A 25,615-nucleotide genomic window follows, 5' to 3' on the forward strand; every position below is an offset into this window, starting at 1 on the left:
AACTTTGAAGGAATCCATAACTTTTCACTTCCGGTGGAAACAAAAGCACAACCTCTCCCCCGATGCAACACAGTTTTCAATTTTCATTCTGAGGCAAAGACATCTGTAATGTATATAGGCTGCTTTAATTCAGCAGTCCCTTCCATAATCCAATGTCTCTCAGCAGCTGCTGTTTGCTCATCAGTATTCAAAAAATTCAAAGTCAGAAAAGCACCATACAGGATTCAGACACCCTGTTTATTTACCATCTTTACATGGTTTATTTTTTATATAACTTTACTCTCTCCTTAAGGACTTTATTATATTTAAACTATTTTTTAATGACTGTCTATATCCATATTCTTTCTTTCCTTCTTTTTTGAGCAGCTAAGCACATTTTTAAACACATTATGTTCAGAGTTTTTCTGTGTCTGAATCCATCTTTACTGAGAACCTGTACCATTTTCTGACCACATGAGACAAATCTTAAACTGCTATGTCAGTCACCACATGGCTCAGCTTAGCGCATGGCACTTTAGCATGGTGCTGGCAGCTGGCTCCTGCATGCAGGCGGTGGCCAGTAGCTGTGCTTCTATATGCCAAGCACTTGACTGCCTGAGAGACTGCAGGACTAGAAAGCCATGTCTGGCTCCTTGTCCAGAAGTTTTCTTAGCTTTCTCAGGCCCTATGTTTGGGTATTTGAGCCCTACATTGGACACCATTTGTAATGAGTCTTTCTCTGTCCCAACAGCCAGCTCCCAAATAATGACACAGTGACTTCTTGTTAATTATGAAAGCTTGGCCTTTGCTTGGGCTTGTTTCTAACTAGCTCTTATAACTTAAATTAACCCATTTTTTTCATCTACATGCTGCCATGAGGCTTGTGGCTTTTACCTCTCCTCCTGCCTGTCCTCTGCATCTGGTTGGTGACTCCCTCTTTCTTCTTCCCAGAGCTCTCTGTGAAGTCCCTCCTATACCTCCTGCCTAGCAATTGATAGTTTAGTTTTTTTATTAAGCCGATCACAGTGACATACCTTTACAAAGTGTAATCAAATATCTTGCAACAGTTGCATATGTTAATCAGGTTGATTTGGCACCCAACAAAGCACATATCTTGCAAAAATTGTGTGCAGGCTGAAGATGTAGCTTAAGGTAGAACTCTTGTCTGGTATGAATGATGCCTTGGATTGAAGCCACAGTACCACAAACAAATCATGTTAATCTATAAGTACGTGTGTGTACATATTTGGGAATGTTTATATGCCGTACATATGTATATGCATGCATGTAATCTCTTATGTCATTCTTCAGGTACCATCAATTGTTTTTGTTTTTAAAACAGCATCTCTTATTAGCCTTGAACTTGCTGATTAGGCTGGCAGCCAGCCTCATTAACCTGCCAGTCTCCCTCTCTCCAACACTGGGATTGCAAGCAGGTATCATGGACTTTTTTGCTTGGGTTCTGGGGATAAATTCCCCATGCTTGCATATCAAGCACTTTATCAACCAAGACAGCTCTCTAGGCCCAATTTATACAATTTCTATTTGTCAACTTAAAAAGTAATGAATAAAAATGATGAAAAAATATATTCTAAGCCTCTTGTTAATTTTCCTTTTTCAATTAACTTCCCCAAGACCTATTATCTTATCCCAGTTGTCAGTAGATTCCACTATACTTGAGTTCATGCTTTGTGGTTCCCAGTCACAAACATGCACTTGCAATGACCTGGCCCAAGGACAGCATCAAGCCTTGGTGACGCACACATTACCCAGGAGGTCATTTTTTCCACTACTGACTAGAACAGCTCAGACATACTTGTGACCTGGGCAAAACATCAGTCCAGTTCCTGGCCAGCAAGGGAAGCATTTCCTCTTTAAACTCAGAGATGGAGTTTGTGTTTCTGGGTGGATCAGAAGGTTACAGGCCCTGTGTCCCATGTGTGCTGTGAGCTCATGGGAGCTGAGGATCCTGAATACAAGGTATTACATACTGTTTAGAGAACAAGGCTTGAGTGAAACCATTCACAGGCCAGAGCTTCAAGTAACCCCTTCACTTTTCAGTGATGTCTAAATGAGAAAGCCCTTCCATTCCCTTCACTGTCTAAACAAAATTTTTGGCAATGTCAAAGCTCATGACTGTCCCAGAAGAAGAGAGAAGCTGAGCCACATTGCGTATAATAATTTCCCCTGCAGAAGTTCTTCAAAGTTATTGTTGAAACTGTCTTTAGGGCTGAGGAGATAGCCCAGTGAGTAAGAGTTCTTCCTGTACAAGAAAGATGACATGAGTTCAAATCCCCATCTTCCATATAAAAGCTTGGCATGGCTACACATGCATGCAATCCTAACACAATGGGGCAGAGACAGGTAGATCGAAGGAGCTCAATGGTGAGGCAATCTAGTCAAAAGAGCAAACTTTAGGTTCAGTGAGACACCCTGCTTCAAAAACTACTGTGGAGAGTAGTTAAGAGAGATATCTATAGTCCTGTTCTGGCAGTTGCACACATATGAATGAGCGCACACACACACACACACACACACACACACACACACACACACACACACACACCACAAGTCTTCAGTTTGATGAGACCAAGGATAAAATGTATCCCATGCCACCTGAGAAGGCTCGGTTCTCCTCACAAAGAATAAATGGCTGCCTTGTTGTTCTTCAAAGGCCCCCCAGCAAAGTTAGACTCCATGAAGGTGGTGATCTTGGGGAAGGGGAGTAATCTTCTGTAGTGACCCTGCCAGGATCTAGGTAACAAACAGTGCTAGAAATTGAATGTCATTCCTAAGGCATCACTAACAATGGGGGGGGGGGGCATAGCTAGGATCTAAATGTTATAAGAATTCAGACTAAAATGTAGGCAGAGTAGGCCAGAATGAGAACAGGGGAGTAAACATGGGCTTGAATTTTGATGTTGAAAGACGAGAAATAGTGTGTGCAACCCCCTTGAAGTCCAGGGAGCAGGAGGTATAAGGCAGCTTTCAGCTCAGAAAGTAGTGACATCGGTAGATGGTGAAGAACTGTGTGGATGGGGAATAAGCTTGAGAAAAACCAGACTGCAGAAATAAAACAGACTTCAGCAGATACTTGAATATATTACTTCAAGAACCAGACATTGGACTGGGTATCATCCTACCTTACCTAAATAGAAATCCTATCTCTGAATTGGATTCCTGGGTTCATCCATCAAGAAGAAACTGACCCCCAAACACTCTGGACACTAAGTAGAAGATATTTAAAGGGAAGAAGAGAGCCTGGGTAAATAATTGGGATAGAATGGTCTCTTTAAAGGTCTTAACCTTTTCCCCACTGAGCAAACTTGGGAGGTGAGCCAGCAAGAACAGAGAAAAACGGAAAATCATGCTTGCTGGGAGAATCGGGCACTGAGAGGGAGCCCTGCCTCCTTCTCGGACTCAAACCAAGAGAGAGCATCACTTGGACTCACTCCACTCACCATTTCATGGCTATTTTCCCCACTTACAATGTATTAAACTACTGCTTACATTAAAGTTATCACCAGCGGAAACCTGGGCATGCATTCATAATAGCAGAAGTCCAAAGTGCTGTAAGAGCACAATGTGACCAAAGTATTTTCCAAAGACGCCTATGCTTTGAAGGCACAATTGCCACATGTTTAACATCAGTATTAAGTGACAAGCAGAACCAGAAAGCCCAACCAACACTGCTTATGCTACCATGGACATAGGTGGGTTGGAGCTACCCCACGTTTCTTTCAAACTGTCTGCCTTTACAAAAAATCAAAACACTGTACTCCAGTCTGTCTGTCATTGGTAACAGGCAGCAGGATCACTTTGTTAATCTTACTCATGAGGATTATCTAGGAACCAGAGGAAAGAGTTGAACAATAGAGATCTATTTTTGTGAGTCAGGCAGACATAATCTTGCTTTTCCACCATATTGAGTTTGACACATTGCACAGCATCTATGGCTTTGCTTCACATCATATAAAAGGGGATGTTAAGTATTCTTCAGTTATGTGATGCCCATGTCAAGTTGCAGGTGATGTGTAGCTATCTCCTTCCAATCGGAAGGCCCTCCCCCTCCCTGAGCAAGAAGGGCTCTTGAAAGAAAAGAAAACTAACAACACTTACAAAATTCAGGAAGGTTGGAAAGTCAACCTCAGCAAAGACTGGCTCCAAGCTTATATATGCTGTGAACAACTGGGAAAAGGAGATTTTTTTGGTGGAACTGCCTACAAGTTGTGCAGGGAGCACTATGAATGCAGGTGTAGTGAGGCATCATCTACTCTGGGCTGGAGTTTTGGGTAACTCAGAAGCCTTTGAGTCATCCATGCTCCTCTACGTAACAAAGTAAATTTATTGGTTCATTAAGCTAGGCCTGGATGGAATCCTTTTTTTGATCTGTTATATGCACCATATGTAAGGGGAACAAGTGTTTATTCAGAACTCACCAGGAAACTGCATACAACCAGCCTTCAATGATACATAAGGAAACTAAGTGGGCTGGTTTTAAAGAAACACTAGTGGTACCGCCAAATGATATTCCTCAACCACACACATTTGCTCTCTGATGCATTATTAGAGTGTCATGAATGGCAATCTTGATGAGGACCAAGTCACATCCTCTGCCACCATAGTCAATGTTTATCACATTTAAAAGATGACATATCAAATCATAAACTCATGTTGTACTCACATGGTGAAGCATGGCTTCCCGCCTGAGAAAAACCAAATGAGGAGTCCATTCCTGACCCATGCCTTTAAATTCACTTCCTCTTTCTCTTTTTCCTCCTCCTCTTCCTGTTCTTCTTTTCTATTTTTCTCCTTCTTTTCTTGATTCTTTTCTTCCTGCTCTTCTTTGTCCTCTTCTTTCTCTTCCTCTTGCTCTTCCTCCTCTTCATCCCCATCCTCTCCCTCTCCTTCCTCCTCCTTCTTTCCTCCTTCCTCATGATTGGGCAGAAAGCCTCCTCTTCCTCCTCCTCCTATTTTTCCCAACTCTTTATTTTGATCCAGGATCCTTGATGGTGTTAAGCTATTTCACATATTTTACTGCTGGGGTGGTTGGCTGGTCCTACTGATGGAGGGTAGCATGAAAACTCCCTCTCCTATGCTGTAGAGAATGAACTAGCGGAGACTTAGAAACTGGTCCCCAGCTCCCATCCTGCCCCGGACTTCCCTTCTGGACCAGAAGTGAGTATCAGGACTCAGCCCGGACTCCATCCCTGGGCACCAGCCACTCTGGAGAAGACCTGCCCAACTTGGCTTCAGGTTCTGGCCACCAGGAAGGTTCCCTTCTAGCCCCACCGGGAAGGATCCCCTTCTCCAAGACCCCAGCAGCCCCTGCAATCTCCATATCCTGCCCCCACGCCCATCCACCCGAGACCCCAGCCACTTCCTGAGACTTAGAGACTGGCCCCCAGCTCCCATCCTGCCCCGGACTTCCCTTCTGGATCAGAGAGAGAGCTCCCATCCTGCCCCGGACTTCCCTTCTGGACAAGAGCTCCCATCCTGCCCTGGACTTCCCTTCTGGACAAGAGCACCCATCCTGCCCCGGACTTCCTGTCTGGACAAGAGCGCCCATCCTGCCCCGGACTTCCCGTCTGGGTAAGAGCTTCCATCCTGCCCCGGAGTTCCCATTTGGACAAGAGAGCTCCCATCTGGACAAGAATGAACTAGCAAAGTCAAGATAAAAGAGGTAGCAAACAATTAAGTCACTGGGGTTAATTCTTGATGTTTCAAAAGACTATATGGGTTGGTGGAAGCACCACAAGTCCTCCCAAGATGTAAGACCATCCATCCCCTAGCTTTCCATATGTCTCTTATTTTCACCAATTCACTCAGAATACTTGCTTGTCATTGTCTACAGAAGGTCACTCATAAACTGGAGCCATATCTGGACAGATACATTTTTGAATGTATTTTTACATTCATTTAAAAATAAATAGTTTTTGAAATTTTCCCTAAAAAGAAACAGAGCCAAAGCCTTGGCTTTAAACAGAGACTTTTAAAGGTCATGGGGAAAGGAATGAGAATAAGAACTGGGCATCTCAAAAAAGATGTATCTAAGTGGCATTAACTATTCCTATTAATGGAAATAACAGATGGCAAGTGAAACTGATACAGGGTGGAACGGTTAAGTTTCACACACATGTCAAATATACATCATAAATCACATCATTCATATTTAAGTAAGATTTTTTCAAAAAAGAAGTGTATGCATATGTATGCATGTACACTTATGTTCAGATCAGTAGAAGACATTGGATCTCTTGGTACTGGAGCTGCAGGCAATTGTGGGATACTCAGCTTGCTGTATGGGTGCTGGGATCTGAACTCTGCTCCTCTGGAGGGCAGCCAGTGAGTGTTCTTAGATGCTGAGCCATCTCTCCAGCCCCATAAGCAAGCTTTTATGTAGTTACCGCATATGCAATACAAACTCATTATTGCTCTCTTAGACCATTTCTCGCAAATGAAGAAAACCACAAGGCACCTGACAGCAACCTATAGCAGAAAACTTCCTGGGGACTTCTCCAGGGTATGCTACATAGCTGAAGCCTCATCAGGAAGAAGTAGAGGGACTTTTGCCTGATATTCTTTTTGAGAATTACAATTCATTCAATATCAAAATAAATATTTAAAACTTCTCTTAGAATAAAAATACAAATATCTTCCACTTGTGATGTATACAGTGACACTATGACAAACCCAAGAGAATGTGTGTGTATATATATATATATATATATATATATATATATATATATATATATATTAATTTTAAATTAGTTATATATCCATATATATATTCCACTTGAAGTAAGTCTCATTTATTTAGAAAAACAAGAGGGGATGGAATGGATATGCAGCTGAGCAGGAGAATGCTTGGCCACAGGAGTAAGGTTCTAGGTGCTATCCCCAGAATCACAAAATAACAGAGTGAAATAGTGGGAGAAGGAAGGAAAGTGGGGAAAATCTTAGACTGATCATGTTTCCTCTTGCTCAAGCCTTCTCAATTTAATCACTCAGGTCCCTGTGAAAGAATACAGTACTTCTCACAATTTCTTTATATCTTAAATACAAACTTAGAGATTTTCTGATCTTGGACCCTCTGTCACTGAAATGATCTCATGGGAATCTCTGAAAAATTTTAAGTCACATTATTTTTTATAGTGTGTGTGTGTGTGTGTGTGTGTGTGTGTGTGTGTGTGTGTGTGTGTGCAGTGTATCATATATGAGTAGGTACTAGCTCATAAAGGACAGAAGATGATACTGAGTCCCCTGGAGCTGGAGTTATAGGTAATTGTGAGTTGCCAGATACAGACTCTGGGAACTCAACTTGGTTCCTTTTCATGAGCAGTGCACATTCATAACCACTGAGTCATCTCTCCAGCCACATTAGTTTCACTGTTTTTACACTATTTCTCGGAGGGTGGGTGGTCCATATTTTACCTCGTCAGTTAATTTTTATTCAATTTACTTTAGCAAAAGGACTCCCAATACCATGCTTTCCAAGGTGTACTGCATGTTTCACCAAATTCTGCCAGTTGACTTCACTCTTTCCATCTCAGTGGTGGCGCTTTTTCACATCACCCTGGTCCACAGTGCTCACTGTATTCTCTGCCTATGGCATCCCTGAAATCTTTTGTTCTGGGCTTTGGATTTCCCCCATACAGGGTAGCTTCTGAAAGCATGCAGAGCTGTGATTGGCAGCTTTGGGTATTTATTGTTTATTAGGCATCAGTGTGTCACTAAAGACACCAGAGAGGAGCTTCTTCAGCAGCTGCAGGGACTCCACTGCCTTGTCAGTCAGGGATGACATCAGCAGAATGAGCAGCAGGCCTTTTTGGATGTTTATGAAATCAAACAAACTGGATTGGGAACTAGGGAGATGGCTCAGTGTACTTGCTGTTCTAACACACCAACTTGAGTTTTAATCCCCAGCACCCATTTAAAATGCTGGGAATGGCTTGTGCCTGCAACCCCAGTACTATCAAGAGCAGAGACAGAAGGATCAATGGAGTTTGCTGCTGCCAGCCTAGCTCCAAGCTCAGTGAGAGTCACAAGGCAAAAAAGTGGAGATGGAGGGCAGGACACACTGACTCCTCCTTGAGCACATAGATGTGTACACACACACACACACACACACACACACACGCATGCATGCACCCACATATGCAACAGACATATCCACCACAATCACAAAAATGCAGAATAAATTAATAAATAATAAAAATAAAATGGATAGCTATTTCCCTAGCAGAATTAGAAGTTGAATATGTCTTGTAGTTTTCTCTCCTTCCCTAACACAGGGGGAACATGGATGTTTTTAATGGTCCTGTGAACAGAGTTCACAAATGTTTTATCCACAATGTTTTATGGATAAAGAAATGGTCAAGCTAGCTAATAGCCACTTGTTAAATGATGATAAATGACATATTCATGCTTTAAAGTCTGTTTACAATTTTACAGGTTTCTATTTTTGTCAGTTTTGCTATGTACATGAATTTTCCTCATTCATACTCCAGAGTTCTCACATCTAAACTACATGGAAGAAAAATAACTGGTTGAATAGCAATGAGATTAACAAATAAGTTAATACATACAAGACAAACATCAGACCACCGCAAAACTACAGAGCCGATCCTACCCACTCTCTGCTTCACCATGGACAGATACAACAACAAAGCAAGAATCTTATGGCTTTTTCTTCTTTGTGCCTTTGAACTTGGAAAACAACACTGCAGAGTGATCAGGATCACAGAGAGTGAACAAAGAAATATTTTCTTTAGAGGGCCTATCCAACTCAATCAGAATGAATTCTACCACCTGCCATTGCAAGGGAATGTGCGTTTCTTCACAGGCATCAAGTTTACGGGTCATGGGATCACATAGCCAACCACACAATGGAGGAAAGAAACATCTTTTAAGCATTTGTCCTTTAGCTATTAACAAAGCCCGAGACACATAAGGCTTCTACATTTAACACAAACTCAGAACTGCACCATGTTACCTATGTCTATGGCACAGTTCCCACAAGCAGAACTCCAAGACTAAACCCACTGAAGGGTTCACTTGACCTAGGCACCCAACACATAACACATGATGACTCCATGCAGATTTTGATTTTTGTTTTGTAGCATACACAGACTCATTTGACAGTTAAGGAAAAAGATGTTCAGAAATATTAAATTACTTATCCAAGAAAATTTATTACTACTTGCATAGTTCCTTGGTGTAGGTGTCAACTGAAAACTCTTGAGAGTGCATCTTTATTATTATTATTATTATTATTATTATTATTATTATTATTATTATTTCCCCCATTGCTGTAGATGGAGCCCAGCCCCTGGTTTGTGCCATTCAAGTACTCTATCATGGAACTATGGCCCCTCTTTATGTTTGAAAGTATCTTTCTTTATATTTGGATTTCTTCTTATTTACATGGTACTGAATACTGAAATATTTTACAAATTATATTTGTTTATTTACTTTACTTGTATATGTGTGACTTAGTGTATGTATATTGTACTACATGTGTGCAGGATGCTATGGAGGCCAGAAGAGGGCCTAAGATCCCCTAGAAAGCTGGAGTTCCTGGCAGTTATGAGCCTCTATGTGGGTGCTGGGAGCCAAACCTTGGTGATCAGCAAGAGCAGTGAACACCCACGGCTGCTGAGACATTGCTCCAGCCCCATTGCTGACATGTCATAATAAACTTACAAGTGCACATGCACTGTATCTGTGCACCATACATGATCAGATTATGCATAGTGTTTTAAATGTAGATTCACATCTAGAATCTCTCATATATTTATAAGATTATGGATGAATGAAAATGGATACTCAAACCAGAAAAAGAGATAATCTCAAAGTGATAAAATAAATCGTCTGCGTCATAAGTGACTACTTTTCAAGGTTAGTTTGGTGAAACACAATTAATTGTCAGTATGCCTTTGGCACCCTGGCACTTCTCCTAGGGCTGGGGCTTACGCCTGATTGCATTTGCGGTTTCCACTGATGTGACATCTGATGATCCATGTGAGAAAGTAAGGCCTGAGTTACTTAAAGGAACCTCCTGGACTTGCCTTGTAGACTCAACACCCCAGGAATAAGAAGTCTCACACTGTGCTAGAGGTGATTATGAGCTAGATAAAAGTCACAATCTCAGCACAAAGGTATGTATATACATACCCACATGACCCACACACATACACACAATAATTTTTAAAAATAAAAAAATGGACTAGTAAAAGTTATTTTATAATTATGATCATAGATAACATAACTTACTGGGTATGGTGGGGCATACCTTTCAGCCTAGCAGAGGCAGGTAGATCTCTGTGAGTTCGAGGCCAGCTTGGTCTACAAAGCAAGTTCAGGAACAGAGAGGGCTGTTACAAAGACCCTGTATCAAAAACAAACAAACAAACAAAAAGACAACATACCTCTATCATCATGCTTTCAATCTATTTAATGTTCCATTATAATTATTAAAATTTGGTTAATAGATCATATCATCTTTTCATGTGCAAAAGCACTGGGAAATGGGAAATAGTATTAAATTCTGTCACATGTGAACTTATGCTTAAAACACTAATGCTGCTTGTTAGACCTAACGTTTATAGTTATTTTTATTACTTTTGCCTAATATGTGTGTAGCAGGCAGTACAAACAATAGAGCAAGCATATGACTCCCCAAAACATGAGAATTTATCTCACTTGTTTACTCCAGAAAGTTCTCAAGTTAACACTGAATAAATAAATAAATAAATAAATAAATAATAACAACAACAATGTTTAGTGCCCTGGAACTAGAAACAGAAAATCCATAAGGATGACCTGGGGCAGGAGAACAGCCTTTGGTTATCTTGTTGAAGAATTATCAAAGCACCACTACCACCTTGGGGACTCCACACAGGTGTGTCCATTCCATGGCTTATAGGCTGCATGACCCCAGGATATCTAGGAATGTGACCCAGCACAAAATTATAAACCTACTTAAGATATTGTAAGTTTGCTTGTTCATTATTTTTTTGGTACCTTGTTTGCATGAGTCTTGTATGTGAACTTTGTAGATGAGAACATGGTCTCAAATGTCCAAAGGCTGACATGTCTATATAAACAAAACCGCAGAGCAATGCAGAGTAAATGTGATGGCCTGACCAAAGACACCCAAGTCCCTACATGAACTAACCTTTTGGAAATAAAAATCAAAGCTGAGATTGATACACAATGAAACCACCCTGTTACACACACACACACACACACACACACACACACACACACACACACACACACACACTGTGATAAGCTGTGAGATTAATATCAGAGTAGACAAGTGAGCCACAAAAGAGGTTCTGAGGAAATATCACACATGTGCTCTCACACAGAGAAAGGAATTTGTCTAAAGTAAAACTGTTTGGCCTTCCTTAATTTATTTTTTTGTAATCTAATCCCATTATTTGAAAATTGAATAAATGTGTTTTTCAGACCATTTTCTCTCATGAGCTTCTTGCTCAATAGACTGTGAGCCCACCTGGTGGAGGTGCCTAGTCCTCTCAAAATGCAATTCCTCAGACTCATAAATTTCACAGAACATTTATTTTCGCTCGTGCTGATTTTAGAAAATAAAAGGCACTTGAGAAAAACTCCCCACAGCACGCTGTCAGCTGCCCCCCTCTGCTGGAGCGGTTTCCGTGGAGCACCTCAGGGTAGCTGGGCTACCTGCCTGAATTAAATAGTCACACCGACACACCCCTGCTCTGTGCATATCAGTGTTACTAGGGCCCATGCAGACAGAGGCGACCTCACATTTTCTCCTGACTGTACACAGAATGACAAACTAAGCCGCATCATCTCTTCAGGTTCCTGGGACTTAGCATGGGATTCTGCAGCCCCTGTGCGCTATATGAATAAGGCCCATTCGCAACTGTGACAGAAACGAGAGAAGTACGTTGACCAATTCTGAATGCATCCGAAAGTATGCCTTCACATTTAGTCACCTAAAAAGATTTGTAAAATACATAAACCTGGGAAGCCAGGTGTAGTAGCACATCTTTTAATACCAGCACTTGGGAGGCAGAGACAGGCAGATATTTGTGCATTCTGGGCCAGCCAAAGCGGCATGGCAAGACCCTGTCTGAAAAATAAAATAAATATACAAACATGGGGTGGTGAGCTGGCTCAGGAGATAAAATATTTCCTACACAAGCATGAAAACCTGAGTCCAGATCCCTAGCACCCCAGGGAACAGAACACAGGTGTGGCTGGGGGACGTCTATAATTCCAGCACTAGGTGAGGCAGAGACAGAAGAATCTCTGGCACTTGATGGCTGGACAATCTAGTAGATGATAGGGTCCAAGTTCACTGAGAATCGCTGCCTCAAAAAGTAAGAGGATGGAGATACCCAAAGGCCACCTCTGGCCTCATATGCACATGCATAAGGTGAGCACATACCAATACAGATACCCCACAAGTAGCATAGTAGGTAGGAAGGAGTAAGTACATCCTCTCCAGAAAACAGTCCTCTAATGTTATTCATAAGGAATAAATGACAGCTCTTGTGGATTATTTTACAACTTTTAAAAACTATCTGCAACTGTGATTTTTTAAATGTTTTTATGTATATGGGTACTTAGCCTGCATGTACATGTTTGCATCTTCTGTATGCAGTACCTTAGAGGCCAAAAGAGGATGTTAGGTTCCCTGGAACTGGAGCTACAGACAGTTGTGAGAGACCATGTAGGTGTGGGGAATCACACTTGGCTTCTCTGCACAAGCACCTGGTACTCATAACTGCTGAGCCAACCTAACTTCAGCCCCTCAACTTTTGATTCTTAAGGAGCCAGTGAAATGTCAAAGGCAAAAAAGCTTCCACAAATATAGCTCAGTCAACCTGTGGCCGTGAAGTACTTTCCACTCTGAGTGGCAAGCTGGTATGCTGAGCACAGTCTAACTGCTGTTGTGCATATGGCAGTGAGACCTGGAGACTTTTATGGAAGATCCATTACTAGACACAATGTCTGCCAGAAAAAATGGAATGGAGTAAGAGGGAAAAAAAAAAGCCAAACCAGCCTTTAAAAGCAGGGAGAGGTCCAGATAATGCAAGGCATTAAAGACTCAGACCTTGTGTTGAATGGGTTCTCTCAATGAATTTTCCCTGAAAACTTTTCAAGTAGCGAATATACTGGGCCCAGGAGAAAAACTCAGGGAGAAGAGCAAAATATTTTAAAACGTGAAAAAAATAAATGAAGGAAGAAACCCAAACACAAGACAGACTAGAACAAGTGTTCAGATGTGAACAGTGACTCTCCATCCTCCTGTTTGGCTGTCTGACTGTGGTCTGTTCGTGATTACTCCCCATCTGGAGCAACGGCTTGCTTTGCTCAGCCATTTCTAGTCATCTGGGGCCAAGAGTGACTGTTTTGTTTTATTTTGCTGTATTACATGGAGTGGAAACTCTTTCAGACACCACACAAGGAAGAAGATGCCTACAATTGGGAGGTACTTAAAGAGTTCTGGATGGTCCTTCTGTAACAATATATGATTGTCTCTGCCCAGTTACTATCAGGAAGCAGGTGGGATGCTAAAAAGAATAAGAACCTAAAAGAATAAAAACCTCTCCTAGAGGTTAAGGAAGAGCCTGTGGGCTGACACACGGCAGCCTCAGCCCACTGCTGCCTCTGTCTGCATCGGGAGGGAGGCTGACAGATGCAGGTTCCCATGCTTTTCAAAACATGAGGACACTCAGCCTGTGTAACCATTTGTGGAAAAACTGACTACATCTTTAAAAACCAGAAACAAATAAGCCCTTGTCTTCTGCGAGGTTGTTTGGATTGCCTAGCCTCCAGCCAGAGGAGAGGTTGTAAATAACTGAAAAGGAAGTGTCTCTGTGAAAATTAAATCCAATTTGTGTCCTCTAACGACAGCCTCCATGATCTTAGTAATTTAAAAACAAAGCTCAGACGCCTCCCACACTTTCATCTCTTGCCTTAAGAAAGTGGCTGTGGAGAACTCCACTTCTGCTTACTGTTCAAGGAAACAGACGGTAACATCGTCTTTAAACTCAATTACACCTGAAATCAGTCAGCAAAACAAAATAACCTATGGCCACTAGTTTCCGAGGTGTCACCAAACAACCAAAGTACAGACAAAATCCAAACAGGTTCTGGCCTGGAGAGATGGCCCAATGGTTATGAATATGGATCTGATTCTCACCACCCACATGGAAATTCACAAACCTCTGGAACTCCAGTCCCAGAGGACCCCATGTCCTCTTCTGTATTTGTGGGCACTGCATGCACATGGTGCACAGACATGCTGCCCAAACACCCATACACATATATAAAATGAAATGGGGAAAAAAATTGAAATCAACCGAATTGTTCTGGGAGCTGAATTTACTTTTTCTTGAAAATACCACAAAATAGATAGAAAGAAATGTTAAAATAACAACATCAACTGTGCTCTTCACTAACACAATTACCTTTGCTTTTCTTCATAATGCTAGCCTTGGACTTGGTGGGTAAAGAACTTGCTGTCCATTTAAATGTAAGGGGCCTCAGTTCAAATCCTCAGAGCCCACAGCTGGAGCGTGACCCACCTGCAGTTCCAGCACTAGGCAAGAGGAGACAATGGGTCCTCAGAGAAAGCGAACTAGATAGACTAGCTGTGTGTTCAATGGTGAGACCTTACCTTAGACAAGAAAGTGGAGCTCAGTTAAGGATGATTCCTGACATCAAGTTTGGGCCTCTTTAAACATGCCCTCACATGTTGACATATGCATGCATATACATGTGTTCACGAACATGCAAATATGCATATACATGTAACACACATATACACATGCAACAAACAAAAAATATTATTAGCCTCCTGGGCAAGGGACATGGTCAGCAGGTAAAATGATTGCTGTACAAACCAGAGGGGCTGAGTTGAGGCTCCCAGAACCCGTGTATAAGTCAGAACGCCTGTAATCCCAGCGCTGGAGAGACAGGGGAGCCCCTGAGGCTTGCTGGCCAGCCAGTCCAGCTGAACCAGTGAGCTAGAGATTTGGTGAGGATCCTGTATCAAAAATAAGATGAAGAGCAACCTAGCATATGCACACCTGTGCACACGCACACACATATGTCCACAGCACTCACACAGATAAATGAAAACTGTTAGACTTTTATGTGAAGTGGTATAAAGTACTGTCGTGCCTGTTCTGTATGTAAGTCTATCATTGCCATACCCCATGAGTGAGGCCTTCCTGTCACCTAACCTTTTCCTACACAGGATTCAGTGAGGTTGAGAGACTGGGCCTAAGCCACACAGCTGGTCAGCTGAGAGGCAACTAACACCAGCAATAGGACTCCACCGAAATCATCACCACAGCTTCCAAGTGCTGACACCTCTCCATATATAGTACATGCATTAGTTTATATTCTTCTCATATTGAATCCTCTACATTTCTGGGGTTTGTCACTGTAGCCCTCATGATTTCCCTCTTAATAGCTATATAACAGTTTTATATGCCTTGGAAGCTAGAATTTTCATATTTTCTGTATTTTTCTTAATAAAGGAGAAGAATGATCAGACTTGTGCATATATATGTGTGTGTGCATATATGTATGTGTATACACACACATATACATATACACATACATGGTTTGAAGATAAGTTTGAATAAAGTATTTGAGAAGATGTTTTGAGTGTCATAATAATATCAAAGCAATGTCCTTTACTGCTCTTTCCACTAGGACTTTTGTAAATGGCTTGGCTAACTAAAGACAGCACTAAAAGGGATGGACAGACACATTTACATCAACCAGCAGTGGATGACATGCATGCTACATCTACTGCTTAAATGCATATAAACTATCTCGGCAAAGGACTGTCTTTTTCATGTTCCTTGTGGATGCCTAACTTGTCCTGTGGGTACTAATTCTCTTATAGCTCTCTCAAGTTTGAAGTTTTAAGATTTACCCTTATTTATGTTTATGTATATGTGTGTATGTGTCTCTGTGTGCATATGCGTGCAAGTATTCACAGAGGGCAGAAGAGGGCATCAGATCCCCTGGAGCTGGAGTTATAGTCTGTGTGCACAGCCCAACAATTTGGTGCTGATAAAAAAAAATACTCAGGTCCTCTGCAGGAGCATCAAGTGCTCTTAACCACTGAGGCCATCTCTTCAGGCCCTCAAGTCTGAGGTTTTATTTATTTCTTTTGCTTTTTTCCCACATCTCTCCTACAAGAGGACCTATGAGTAGAGTCTTCCTCCCACCCATATTTAGCTATTTAGATATTTTTATTATCAGATCATACGAGAAACTCCCATCTCTACCATCATAATAGACCTCTAGTATTAATCCCATTATTTCTCCACAGGACTTTCTAAATCAGGTGTTGTGGAATAATCTGTTTGTACACTGTGAAGATGTGTCATTCTGATTGGTTTAATAAAAAGCAGAATGGCCAACAGCTAGGCAGGATTTTCAGGCACATGGGACACCGGGAAGAAGAAGGGAGGAGATGCCAGGACACAGAGCAAGCAGCATGGACATTACAAAGTAAAAGTAACTGAGCCACAGAAAAGAACATAGATTAAGAGAAATGGGTTAATTTAAGTTATAAGAGCTAGTCAGAAACAAGCCTAAACTATCGGTCAAGCTTTCATAGTTAATAATAAGTCTCCATGTCATTATTAGGGAGCTCTCTGATGGGACAGAGAAAGACCCGCTACAATTAGGTTTTTGTTCTGGCTTTTTCCTTATTTTCCTTTTGGAGAATTCTAATAATCCTCTACATTCCTAGCAGTGCTTGGCTAATCAAGTCCTTGTACCTTGGCCAGCTCCTGTCTCCTCCAGACCCCTCCACCACTTACCTTGGCCATTGTTAGCAATTATCAGCAATTTTACTCAAATAATTGCTCTCCCTAATTCTATCTACTGGCAAGCACTTCTGAAAACTCTCAGGGTAACCCCCATCAGTGGTAACTAGGAACCAGGGTGGTGACTTCTTCCTTTCCTCCATTTAAATTATAGATTGATAACATATTGATGGATAGATAGATAAATAGATAATGTCTACTCCTTAACTGGTAATTTAGTTCCACTTACTTTTCTAAAACATCTTTTCTGAAATACACATAGAAATCACAGAATAGTTGCCCCAAACAACTAATAACAATAAGAGGCCTTTGTGGTATCCAGGATACAATTTTACTTTATTTTAAAATTTTCTTTGTGTTTTATGTGTTTGAGTATTGTACCTGCATATATATGTGTGTATGTATGAATGTATGTATGTGTATATGTATGAATGTATGTATGTATGTGTGTATATGTATGTATGTATGTATGTATGTATGTATGTATATATGTATGTATGTATGTATGTGCATTGTATGTGTGCAATGCCCGTGGAGGACAAAAGAGAGCACAGGATACTCTGGCACTGGAGTTACAGTTTTAAGATACCATGTTGATGCTGGGAACTGAATTCAGGTCCTCTATAAGCGCAGCAAGTGCTCTTAATGACTAAGATCCAACAGATACAATTTTTAAAGTCTCCAAAACTCTGTGCCCCTTCCTGGTGTCCACAGCAACCCTTCCCTGCTAGGACTTTACATAACAACTGCAAGGGTATAGACAGTTATAAATCTGGGAATCTTCTCCCTGAGCATCTGACTTTCCTGGTCATTCTTTTCTTGCTTGCTTTTCTAATTTCCATTCTCAAGAAAAGAACGTTTCCTCCACAATATTATGCAGCTACTTCTGATCCAGGATCTACTCCCTGCTCTCACAGCACAGCCAGTACCACAATGGACCTACCAAGGATGTCAGGATTCACTTTTCTGTGTGTGTCTGTGTGAATGCGTGTACTCCAGAGGTCAGCGTCATGGGTGTCTTCCTCAGTTGCTTTGCCCTGTGTTTACTGAGGTGGGATCTATAGTTGAACCCAGAGCTCACAGCTCCAGCTAGTCTGAGGCACAATGTTTTTTCATGCTTGCTCGGAGCATCCCCTGACTCTGCCTTCCAGGTGCTGTGACTACAGGCAGGCTTCCATGCTTGTTCATCTTAACACCTGTTTGTTTTCAACTCCAAATCAAACTATTCAGATACAGAACTTAACAGGCTGGTGTTCTTTGTCTTGTACCTGCTGTGCTCCTGAGCTGATCACAGATGAGCAACACTTTCTTTAAAAAGCAACTAAAATGAATCTGTCTACCATTACCCAGAAGGCCAGGGGACATTTAAAAGTACATGAATGTCCTTTGCTAAAACTTGCACATATTCTCTTTGGCTTACCCACTGTGCCTGATTTCAGTATTACAATGAATACTGGATTAAGGGCAAGAAATAATATATGTGACAAGAAGCATTCTAATTTCCCAGTCAGAACCAAGTCATGTAGCAGTGACCGTATAGATGATGCAAATAATTTAATGTAACCTTTAAACATTGTGTGGTATTCCAGACATGAAGAAACACAAGCCACAGCCATTGTCAAATGATTCCTGAAATATTTCCAGCAGAGAGAAAAGAGAAAAAGCCTGACTGAATAATATCCCGAATCTTGTGAGATATTTATAGCTAAAGCATAGATACAATTGGCCCATCATTAAATTCATTTCTAGTCAACAAATCTTGCTAGAGCTCTGAAGAACAGAGAAATTAAGCATGATTTGCCTGAGACCATTTCCCCCTGCATACCTCATCTTTACATAGGAAATCAATTTGTATCATTGATAATATCATTCAAATCAGACCAACCCGAAGTTGTTAGAAGCTAATTCAGTTTTTTGTTGAAGCAATTTGATACTTGTTCTGATTTGTGATTTCCATTTTGTTTGTTAATGAAAAAAATTAATGAGCAATGTTACCAGAAATACAACCCATCAAAGACTGACAACATCCCACGGCTTGCCATTGACTGCACGTCATGCTCACTGTGCAGCTGGACCTCTGTAGTGGAGACACCATCAACTGAAGGGCACAGACAAGAGCTCAGAGTAGGATGACGTCACACCTACCTTTGCATTGATTCGTATTCTTGTCAAGAATTGCCTTCGTGGATACAATTTTTCCATACCTGAGAGAGGGAGGGAGGGGAGAGAGAGAGAGAGAGAGAGAGAGAGAGAGAGAGAGAGAGAGAGAGAGAGAGAGAGAGAACAAAGCTCTGTTATTGAAACCCAGTGAAGACACCTACATGACCATGAACTTTGGGGCACACACTATTGAGCAGGGGTGCACCTAGAAGAGAAAGCTCCATTCTCACACCAGGGTGATCTTATACTAACTATCCCTGGTACCATGGGACTCCTCTTCTGTAGGTAAGCTCTGGGCTGTGCCTTCAGGAATATGCCCATCAGGCTAGCACAGGTATCAGGTATCCAAAGAGGGAATCAAGGTGCTGTGTCACAAAGGACCTCCAGAAGAAAGTGTAAACTTAACTACTGGGCTGGGACTTGTGCCCCATTCTCATGCAGACCTCCACTGTCATCTTGAACTCCTTAGCCCAACACCAGCCACCATGTCTTCTGTAAAATCAAAGTTAGGGCTGGGGGTATACAGTCCAGTTGGGAGAGTATTTGCATGAATAGTGCCATGGATTCCATCTCCAGCAACCCATTAACCAGAAATGTTGTTGCACTTCTGCAATTTCAGCAGGTGAGAGACAGAGGCAAGAGGATTAAGATTCCAAGGTCATTCTTGGCCACACAGGGACAGGGAATTCAAGGTCAGCCTGGCATATGTGATATTCAGTTTCAAACTAGTACTACTACTACTACTACTACTACTACTACTACTACTACTATTACTATTTATTATCATCATCATCATTATTTACATGAATCAATCCTTCCAATTCAACAAGCTTTATGTTTTGGGGAGGTCCAAGAGAACGAAGATCTAGGCATCAATGTGCCCTGGCTCAAATTTCAGTTCCACCTGGATCTATTTGGCTGGGGAAGCTACCTGAGCTCTTTGTACCATTTCAGCTTGCATGATGATATTGATAACCATATTTAAATAATGGCACAAGGGCTGCAGAGACAGCTCAGTGGTTAAGTGCACTAGAAGTTCGTGCAGAGGATCCTGGTTCGATTTCAGCATCCACATGATGGCTCACAACTACCTGCAATTCTAGTCCCGGAGGATCCTATACCCAAGCCTCAGCCAGAACCAAGGGCACTTGTGGTGCACAGACATATATGCAGGCAAAACACACAAAATAATACAATAAATAAATAACAAATTGGATTCCCACTAGAAGTGAATGGCTATGTAGAGGAACATGGTTATCCTTACAGGATTGCTTGAGGGTTGATGGAGTCTGCAGGGTTGTTCTGAGGGCTGCTGGAGCTTACAGACTTGCTCTGAGGGCTAATACAGTCTACAGGGTTGTTCTGAGGGCTGATGGGTTCTGCAGGGTTGATCTGAGGGCTGATGAAGCTTGCAGGCTTGCTCTGAGGGCTGATGGGGTCTGCAGGGTTGATCTGAGGGCTGATGGGGCTTGCCTGGAGGACTGAGGACACTGTCAGAAGCAGAGCACCTACACTAGCTATTCTTCACAAGGTTCTCTCCAACTACTGCCTGTAGAGAACCAGTCCCCGAGAATCGTCAAAATCTTCTACTAAGAAATATGGCTAATATAGCTGTGGATGAGGCTCCACAGAGTCCTTGCCTGGCAGACACAAAGCCCTGGGTTTGATCCTCAGAATTGTATAAACTAGACGTGATAGTGCTTGCCTGTCCCACCAAGTAGGAGAGTCATAAGTTCAAGACATCCTGAGTGATGCAGGAAATTGGAGGCTTTCTTGTTCAAGCTGGGCATCATTCTACCACCACTACATACACAGCCCTCATTTTTTAATTTTTTACTCTTCAAAAAATATTTTTCATATAATATATTTTGATCATATTCTTTCCCCTCCACTGTGTTCTCAGTAGCCCAGGACTAAACATATTCTTGCCTCAGTTTCCAAGCACTACAATTACACACATCACTTTGCACATATTTCCTATTCACATTCTATTTCATTCTCAAGTTTTCTGCCTGAAGAAAATGTTGGGGAGCATGAAGGTCCTTACATTCACAGCTAGCACCAGGAAGACCAGGAATGTTAAACAAGCAGAGTTGTCTTTTCAAGGGAAAAGATATATAACCTGTTCTCCACCCAGAAGCCTGGGACTAAAGGTGGCTAGTAGTCTAGATTCATGGTTCTCAACCTTCCTAATGTTGTGACCCTTTAATACAAATCCTCATGTTGCAGTAACTCCCAACCAAAAAATAATTTTCACTTATATTTTATTTTTTTTTCAGCTCAATTATTTTTTTAATTTTTTTATTTTATAATTTAATTTTACATATCAGCCATGGATTCCCCTGTCCTCCCACCTCCCCGGGCCCCACCATCCTCCTAGCCTACTCCCCATTCCCATCACCTCCAGGGCAAGGACTCCCCTTGGAATTCAGCTCAGCCTGGTAGATTCAGTCAAGGCAGGTCCAGTCCCCTCCTCCCTTCACCCAGGCTGAGTAAAGTGTCCCTGCATAGGCCCCAGGCTCCAAACAGCCAGCTCATGCACTAAGGACCACAATAGACTACTGGCAATGATTGAGAGAAAGCCTGAACTGACCTACTCTGGTGATCAGATGGCCAAACACCCTAACTGTTGTGGTAGAATTCTCATCCAATGACTGATAGAAGCAGATGCAGAGATCCACAGCCAGGCCCCAGGTGGAGCTCCGGGTGTCCAATCAGCACGAAAGAGGAGGGAATATATGAGCAAGAATTGTTAAGACCATGATTGGAAAAAGCACAGGGACAAATAGCCAAACTAGAGGAAAAACATGAACTATGAACCAATAGCTGAGGAGCCCCCAACTGGACCAGGCCTCTGGATAAGTGAGACAGTAAATTAGCTTGAACTGTTTGGGAGGCCCCCAGGCAGTGGGACCGGGACCTGTCCTTAGTGCATGATCTGGCTGTTCACTTATATTTTATAACTGTAATTTTGCTCCTGTTACAAATCATAATATAAAAATCTGTGTTTTCTGATGGTCTTAGGCAACCTCAAGAGAAAAGGTTATTTGACACCCTCACAAAGGGGTTACAACTACAGGTTGAGAACCACTAATCTTTGCACTATCTATAGAGCCAAACCATGCCACCCACAAGCAGGAACAGAGATACTTAATTGTCTAGGTGACCTTTGCACTATCTGTATGGCTAGGAGCCCCCCCAAGCTTCTACAACTGTGACTGGAGATGGCCAACAGCCAAGATGACCTCTACACCATCTGTATGACTGAAACCACATCAGATCCTCCCCTTGATGCTGAAAATAACACAGGTAACGTATCTTTAGAACCCATCTTCCTGGAAGAAATGACAAGCACTTTGAAAACAGTTTTGATATAGTTGTGCCTCATTGTGCACAAGAATTGTGCTACATCAGGAAACGTTTGTCCAAATTGTACTGTACTTAAACATGCCTACATAAAACTGCTCACTCCCGTGTCAGACTTCAGAGGTTTGAACCAATATTGACTACTGAGTCATGTTGAACTGGATTTCGTTCTTGCCTGATTTGGATAATTATTCTGCCAGCCCCGGTGTTTGCAGAGACACCCACAAAAAAAAAATGACCAGTAAAATCTTATCATACTCAAATACTCTCTTCAGAGGAGAAAGTTTCACATGTCATACCAGTTATCCAGACAGAAGTTCACGAGGTACGGGCTGTTTAGGCAAAAAGGTGCTTGATGAGAAAAAGAGAAGAGGATGAGGATGAGGATGAGGAGGAGGAGGAGGAGGAGGAGGGGCAAAAATGTAATTTTGCTGAAAAGTACCAATAACACAGTATGCAAGAGATGAGAGATGAGAGAGAGAGAGAGAGAGAGAGAGAGAGAGAGAGAGAGAGAATAGCTCAAAACATTTAAAACTAACACACAACAGGCACAGAATCCTTAAGACAAAATCCTTAATGTGTTTCTATATTTTAAAGAATTAAAAAAAAATACAATCTGTATTCTCTCTTCGCCTTTTAATTTTGCATCCTTATTATTTTTATTGTATGAATGTTTTGCCTGCATGTATGTCTGTTCTCCACGTGTTTGTATGGTCCCTGCGGAGATCAGAAGAAGGTATCAGAACCCCTGGAACAGGACTCACAGGTGGCTGTGAGCCACTGGATGGGTGCTGGAACAAACCCAGGACCTCTGCAAGAGCAGCCAGTGCCTTAACCACTGAGCCACCTCTCTGGTCCCCCTTATTGGTTTCTTTTCTGTTTTAATTAAGAAAAAATTTTCCATTCATTTTACACACCAAAGATCCCCCTCTTCCCTCCTCCTGTCCCCTAGCCTCCCTCTCCCAACCCACCCCACTCCTCCCCACAAGAATGCAAGGCCTCCCATGGGGAGACACATCCAGTAGAGACAAGTCCAAGCCCCTCCCTCTGCCTCTCTTATTGGTTTCTAAAGATAGTCCTGCAACATTATTTTTACAGAAGTACCTTCAAAATTAAAATTTAGTGAAGACACAATCAGAAATGTGTGCATCTCATACTGACTCACATCCAATGACAGCACTCTTAGACTATGCCATATACCGTCCCACCGTATTGACACCACTCAGATGGCTCTGTCTCAGTCAGCACTATCTATGAAAAAACACAGTAGTGCTTTACAGTAAGAAAAAGATAGCAAATGCATTTCTGCAGAAAGCACTTGTGGTTATTTTGCTAAGCAAATAAAAAATAAAGGGAATAAATAACTTTATTTCCCAGAAATTATGATATAAACCTCTCTATGTCCCTCTGTGTATCTCTGTGTCTCAGTCTCTATTTCTATGTCTCTGTCTCTGTCTCCCTCTCCTCTTTAATTTTCATGCTCTCTCTAAAAAAAAAAAAATGCAAACCTCACTCTTTCTTGACCACACACTCGAGTTACATCCCAGGCTCAGCTTTCCAATGCAACAGAAGCCAGAAACAGCAGAACTTGAGCACTTCCTACACACACACACACACACACACAGAGAGAGAGAGAGAGAGAGAGAGAGAGAGAGAGAGAGAGAGAGACAGAGAGACAGAGAGACAGAGACAGAGAGACAGAGAGACAGAGACAGAGACAGAGAGAGAGAGACAGAGAGAGAGAGCACAGAGTTTCAGGAATTTTATTCCTGGACTCAGAGACAAAGTACTGCTTTAACAATTACATTGAAAAGTTTGCTTTGAAACAACAAGATGGTATTTAATGGCTACTGGTCATAGTTCACATCTGAATGCTCACAATGAGAAACAGGTACTTTCTGCATGACTGGTGTGGTATTCTGAATGATCCACAGTGTCAACAACTGTTATAAGCAATAAAGTAGAGGCTAGTTTTAATTTCTTCTTTTTTTGTCTGCATTGAGGACAGAGTGGAAGGCTGTCTTGTACCTAGTGGGCAAGCACTGTGTCTGCAAGCTATATCTTTAGTCTCTATGCCATTTCTTTAAAGGTCCAAACTATTTTACACACACACACATGCCAGTAGTCAGATGAAAAACTACTTACTTTTACATGCTTTGAGCTCAAAGCTAATTCTAAACATATATTATGTTACCTCCTCTTCTTAAGGTTTAGATCAAGATTTAAGTCTTTGTAAAGATTTTCTTCAGCTCTGCCACCCATGAGTGGAAGACAAAATCTGACCTTAGAAAACATGACTGTGTCACTAAATACTGCCTAGAAATGGCCAGCTGAGGGGATCTCATGAGCCTGCTGGCTCCAGGAGCTTTCAGACAAATCCAATTCTCTTTGCCATCCCTTCATTTCCTACAGAAAGAGGAAATAAAATACTATCCACAGCCGATTTCTGCAGGGGGTTGAAATTCTTGGTGGAAATAAATAAATGGAGTAAGAGAAGCTTATATTGTAATCCTTTCCATGTGGGTCTTGCCCAGCCAGTATGGATGGTCACATAACAGCCCTGGCTGGGCACTCTGAAAACAATATGCACCCCCTCCACGTTGTATGTACATGTTCATCAACTATGCAGTCATAAAGTCCCCAGTTCAGCCATATTTCAAATCCCATTTTCCTTATGTTCTGAGTCATCTTTAAAATAGTGGCTAGCAGGGCTGGAGAGATGGCTCAGCAGTTACATGCATATAGTGCTCCTGCAGAGAACCCAAGCTCCATTTTCAACACCTATGTTAGGCAACTCACAACCTCCTCTAACTCTAACTCCACAGAGAACCTACACCTCTGGCCCCTTTGGGCACCTGTACTCATATGCACATAACCACACCCAGACACACACACACACACACACACACACACACACACACACACACACACACATAATTCAAAATCAAATTCACATGTTGGCTATTGTCTTCTTAAGCTCCTTTTACACTAACTTCTCAATACCCATTTACATTTACTTTGTAAAGGGAATAGCCAGTTCTTTTCTGGCATTTACCCTTTGTCTAATGCTGCATCTACCTCAACCTATATTTGTTGACATACTTCATTGACATACATAAGCCTAATTTAAACGAGAGGCTTCTTTTATTTGCCGAAGTTGAAGCGAAAATAACTACTATTATGGGTTTGCTCTTCATACATTATTAAGACATAAAATTGGTAGGATATTTCTACAGAGAATTTATTTTTGAATC

General features: G+C 41.7%; 1 protein-coding gene across 11 annotated transcripts in view; it reads right to left on the reverse strand.

The window, feature by feature from the left end:
• Rbms3 (RNA binding motif single stranded interacting protein 3) overlaps nucleotides 1–25,615 on the reverse strand; it is a 794,057-nt gene that overhangs the window by 454,140 nt on the left and 314,302 nt on the right. For all 11 annotated transcript variants that reach the window (XM_042281903.2, XM_042281910.2, XM_042281904.2 and 8 more), the window contains exon 3: nucleotides 18,981–19,039. In XM_042281903.2, coding sequence (XP_042137837.2) covers nucleotides 18,981–19,039 — 59 coding nt within the window. The remainder of the gene's footprint in view (nucleotides 1–18,980; nucleotides 19,040–25,615) is intronic.

This window comes from Peromyscus maniculatus, chromosome 7, assembly GCF_049852395.1.
Source record: "Peromyscus maniculatus bairdii isolate BWxNUB_F1_BW_parent chromosome 7, HU_Pman_BW_mat_3.1, whole genome shotgun sequence".
Classification (NCBI taxonomy): Eukaryota; Metazoa; Chordata; class Mammalia; order Rodentia; family Cricetidae; genus Peromyscus; species Peromyscus maniculatus.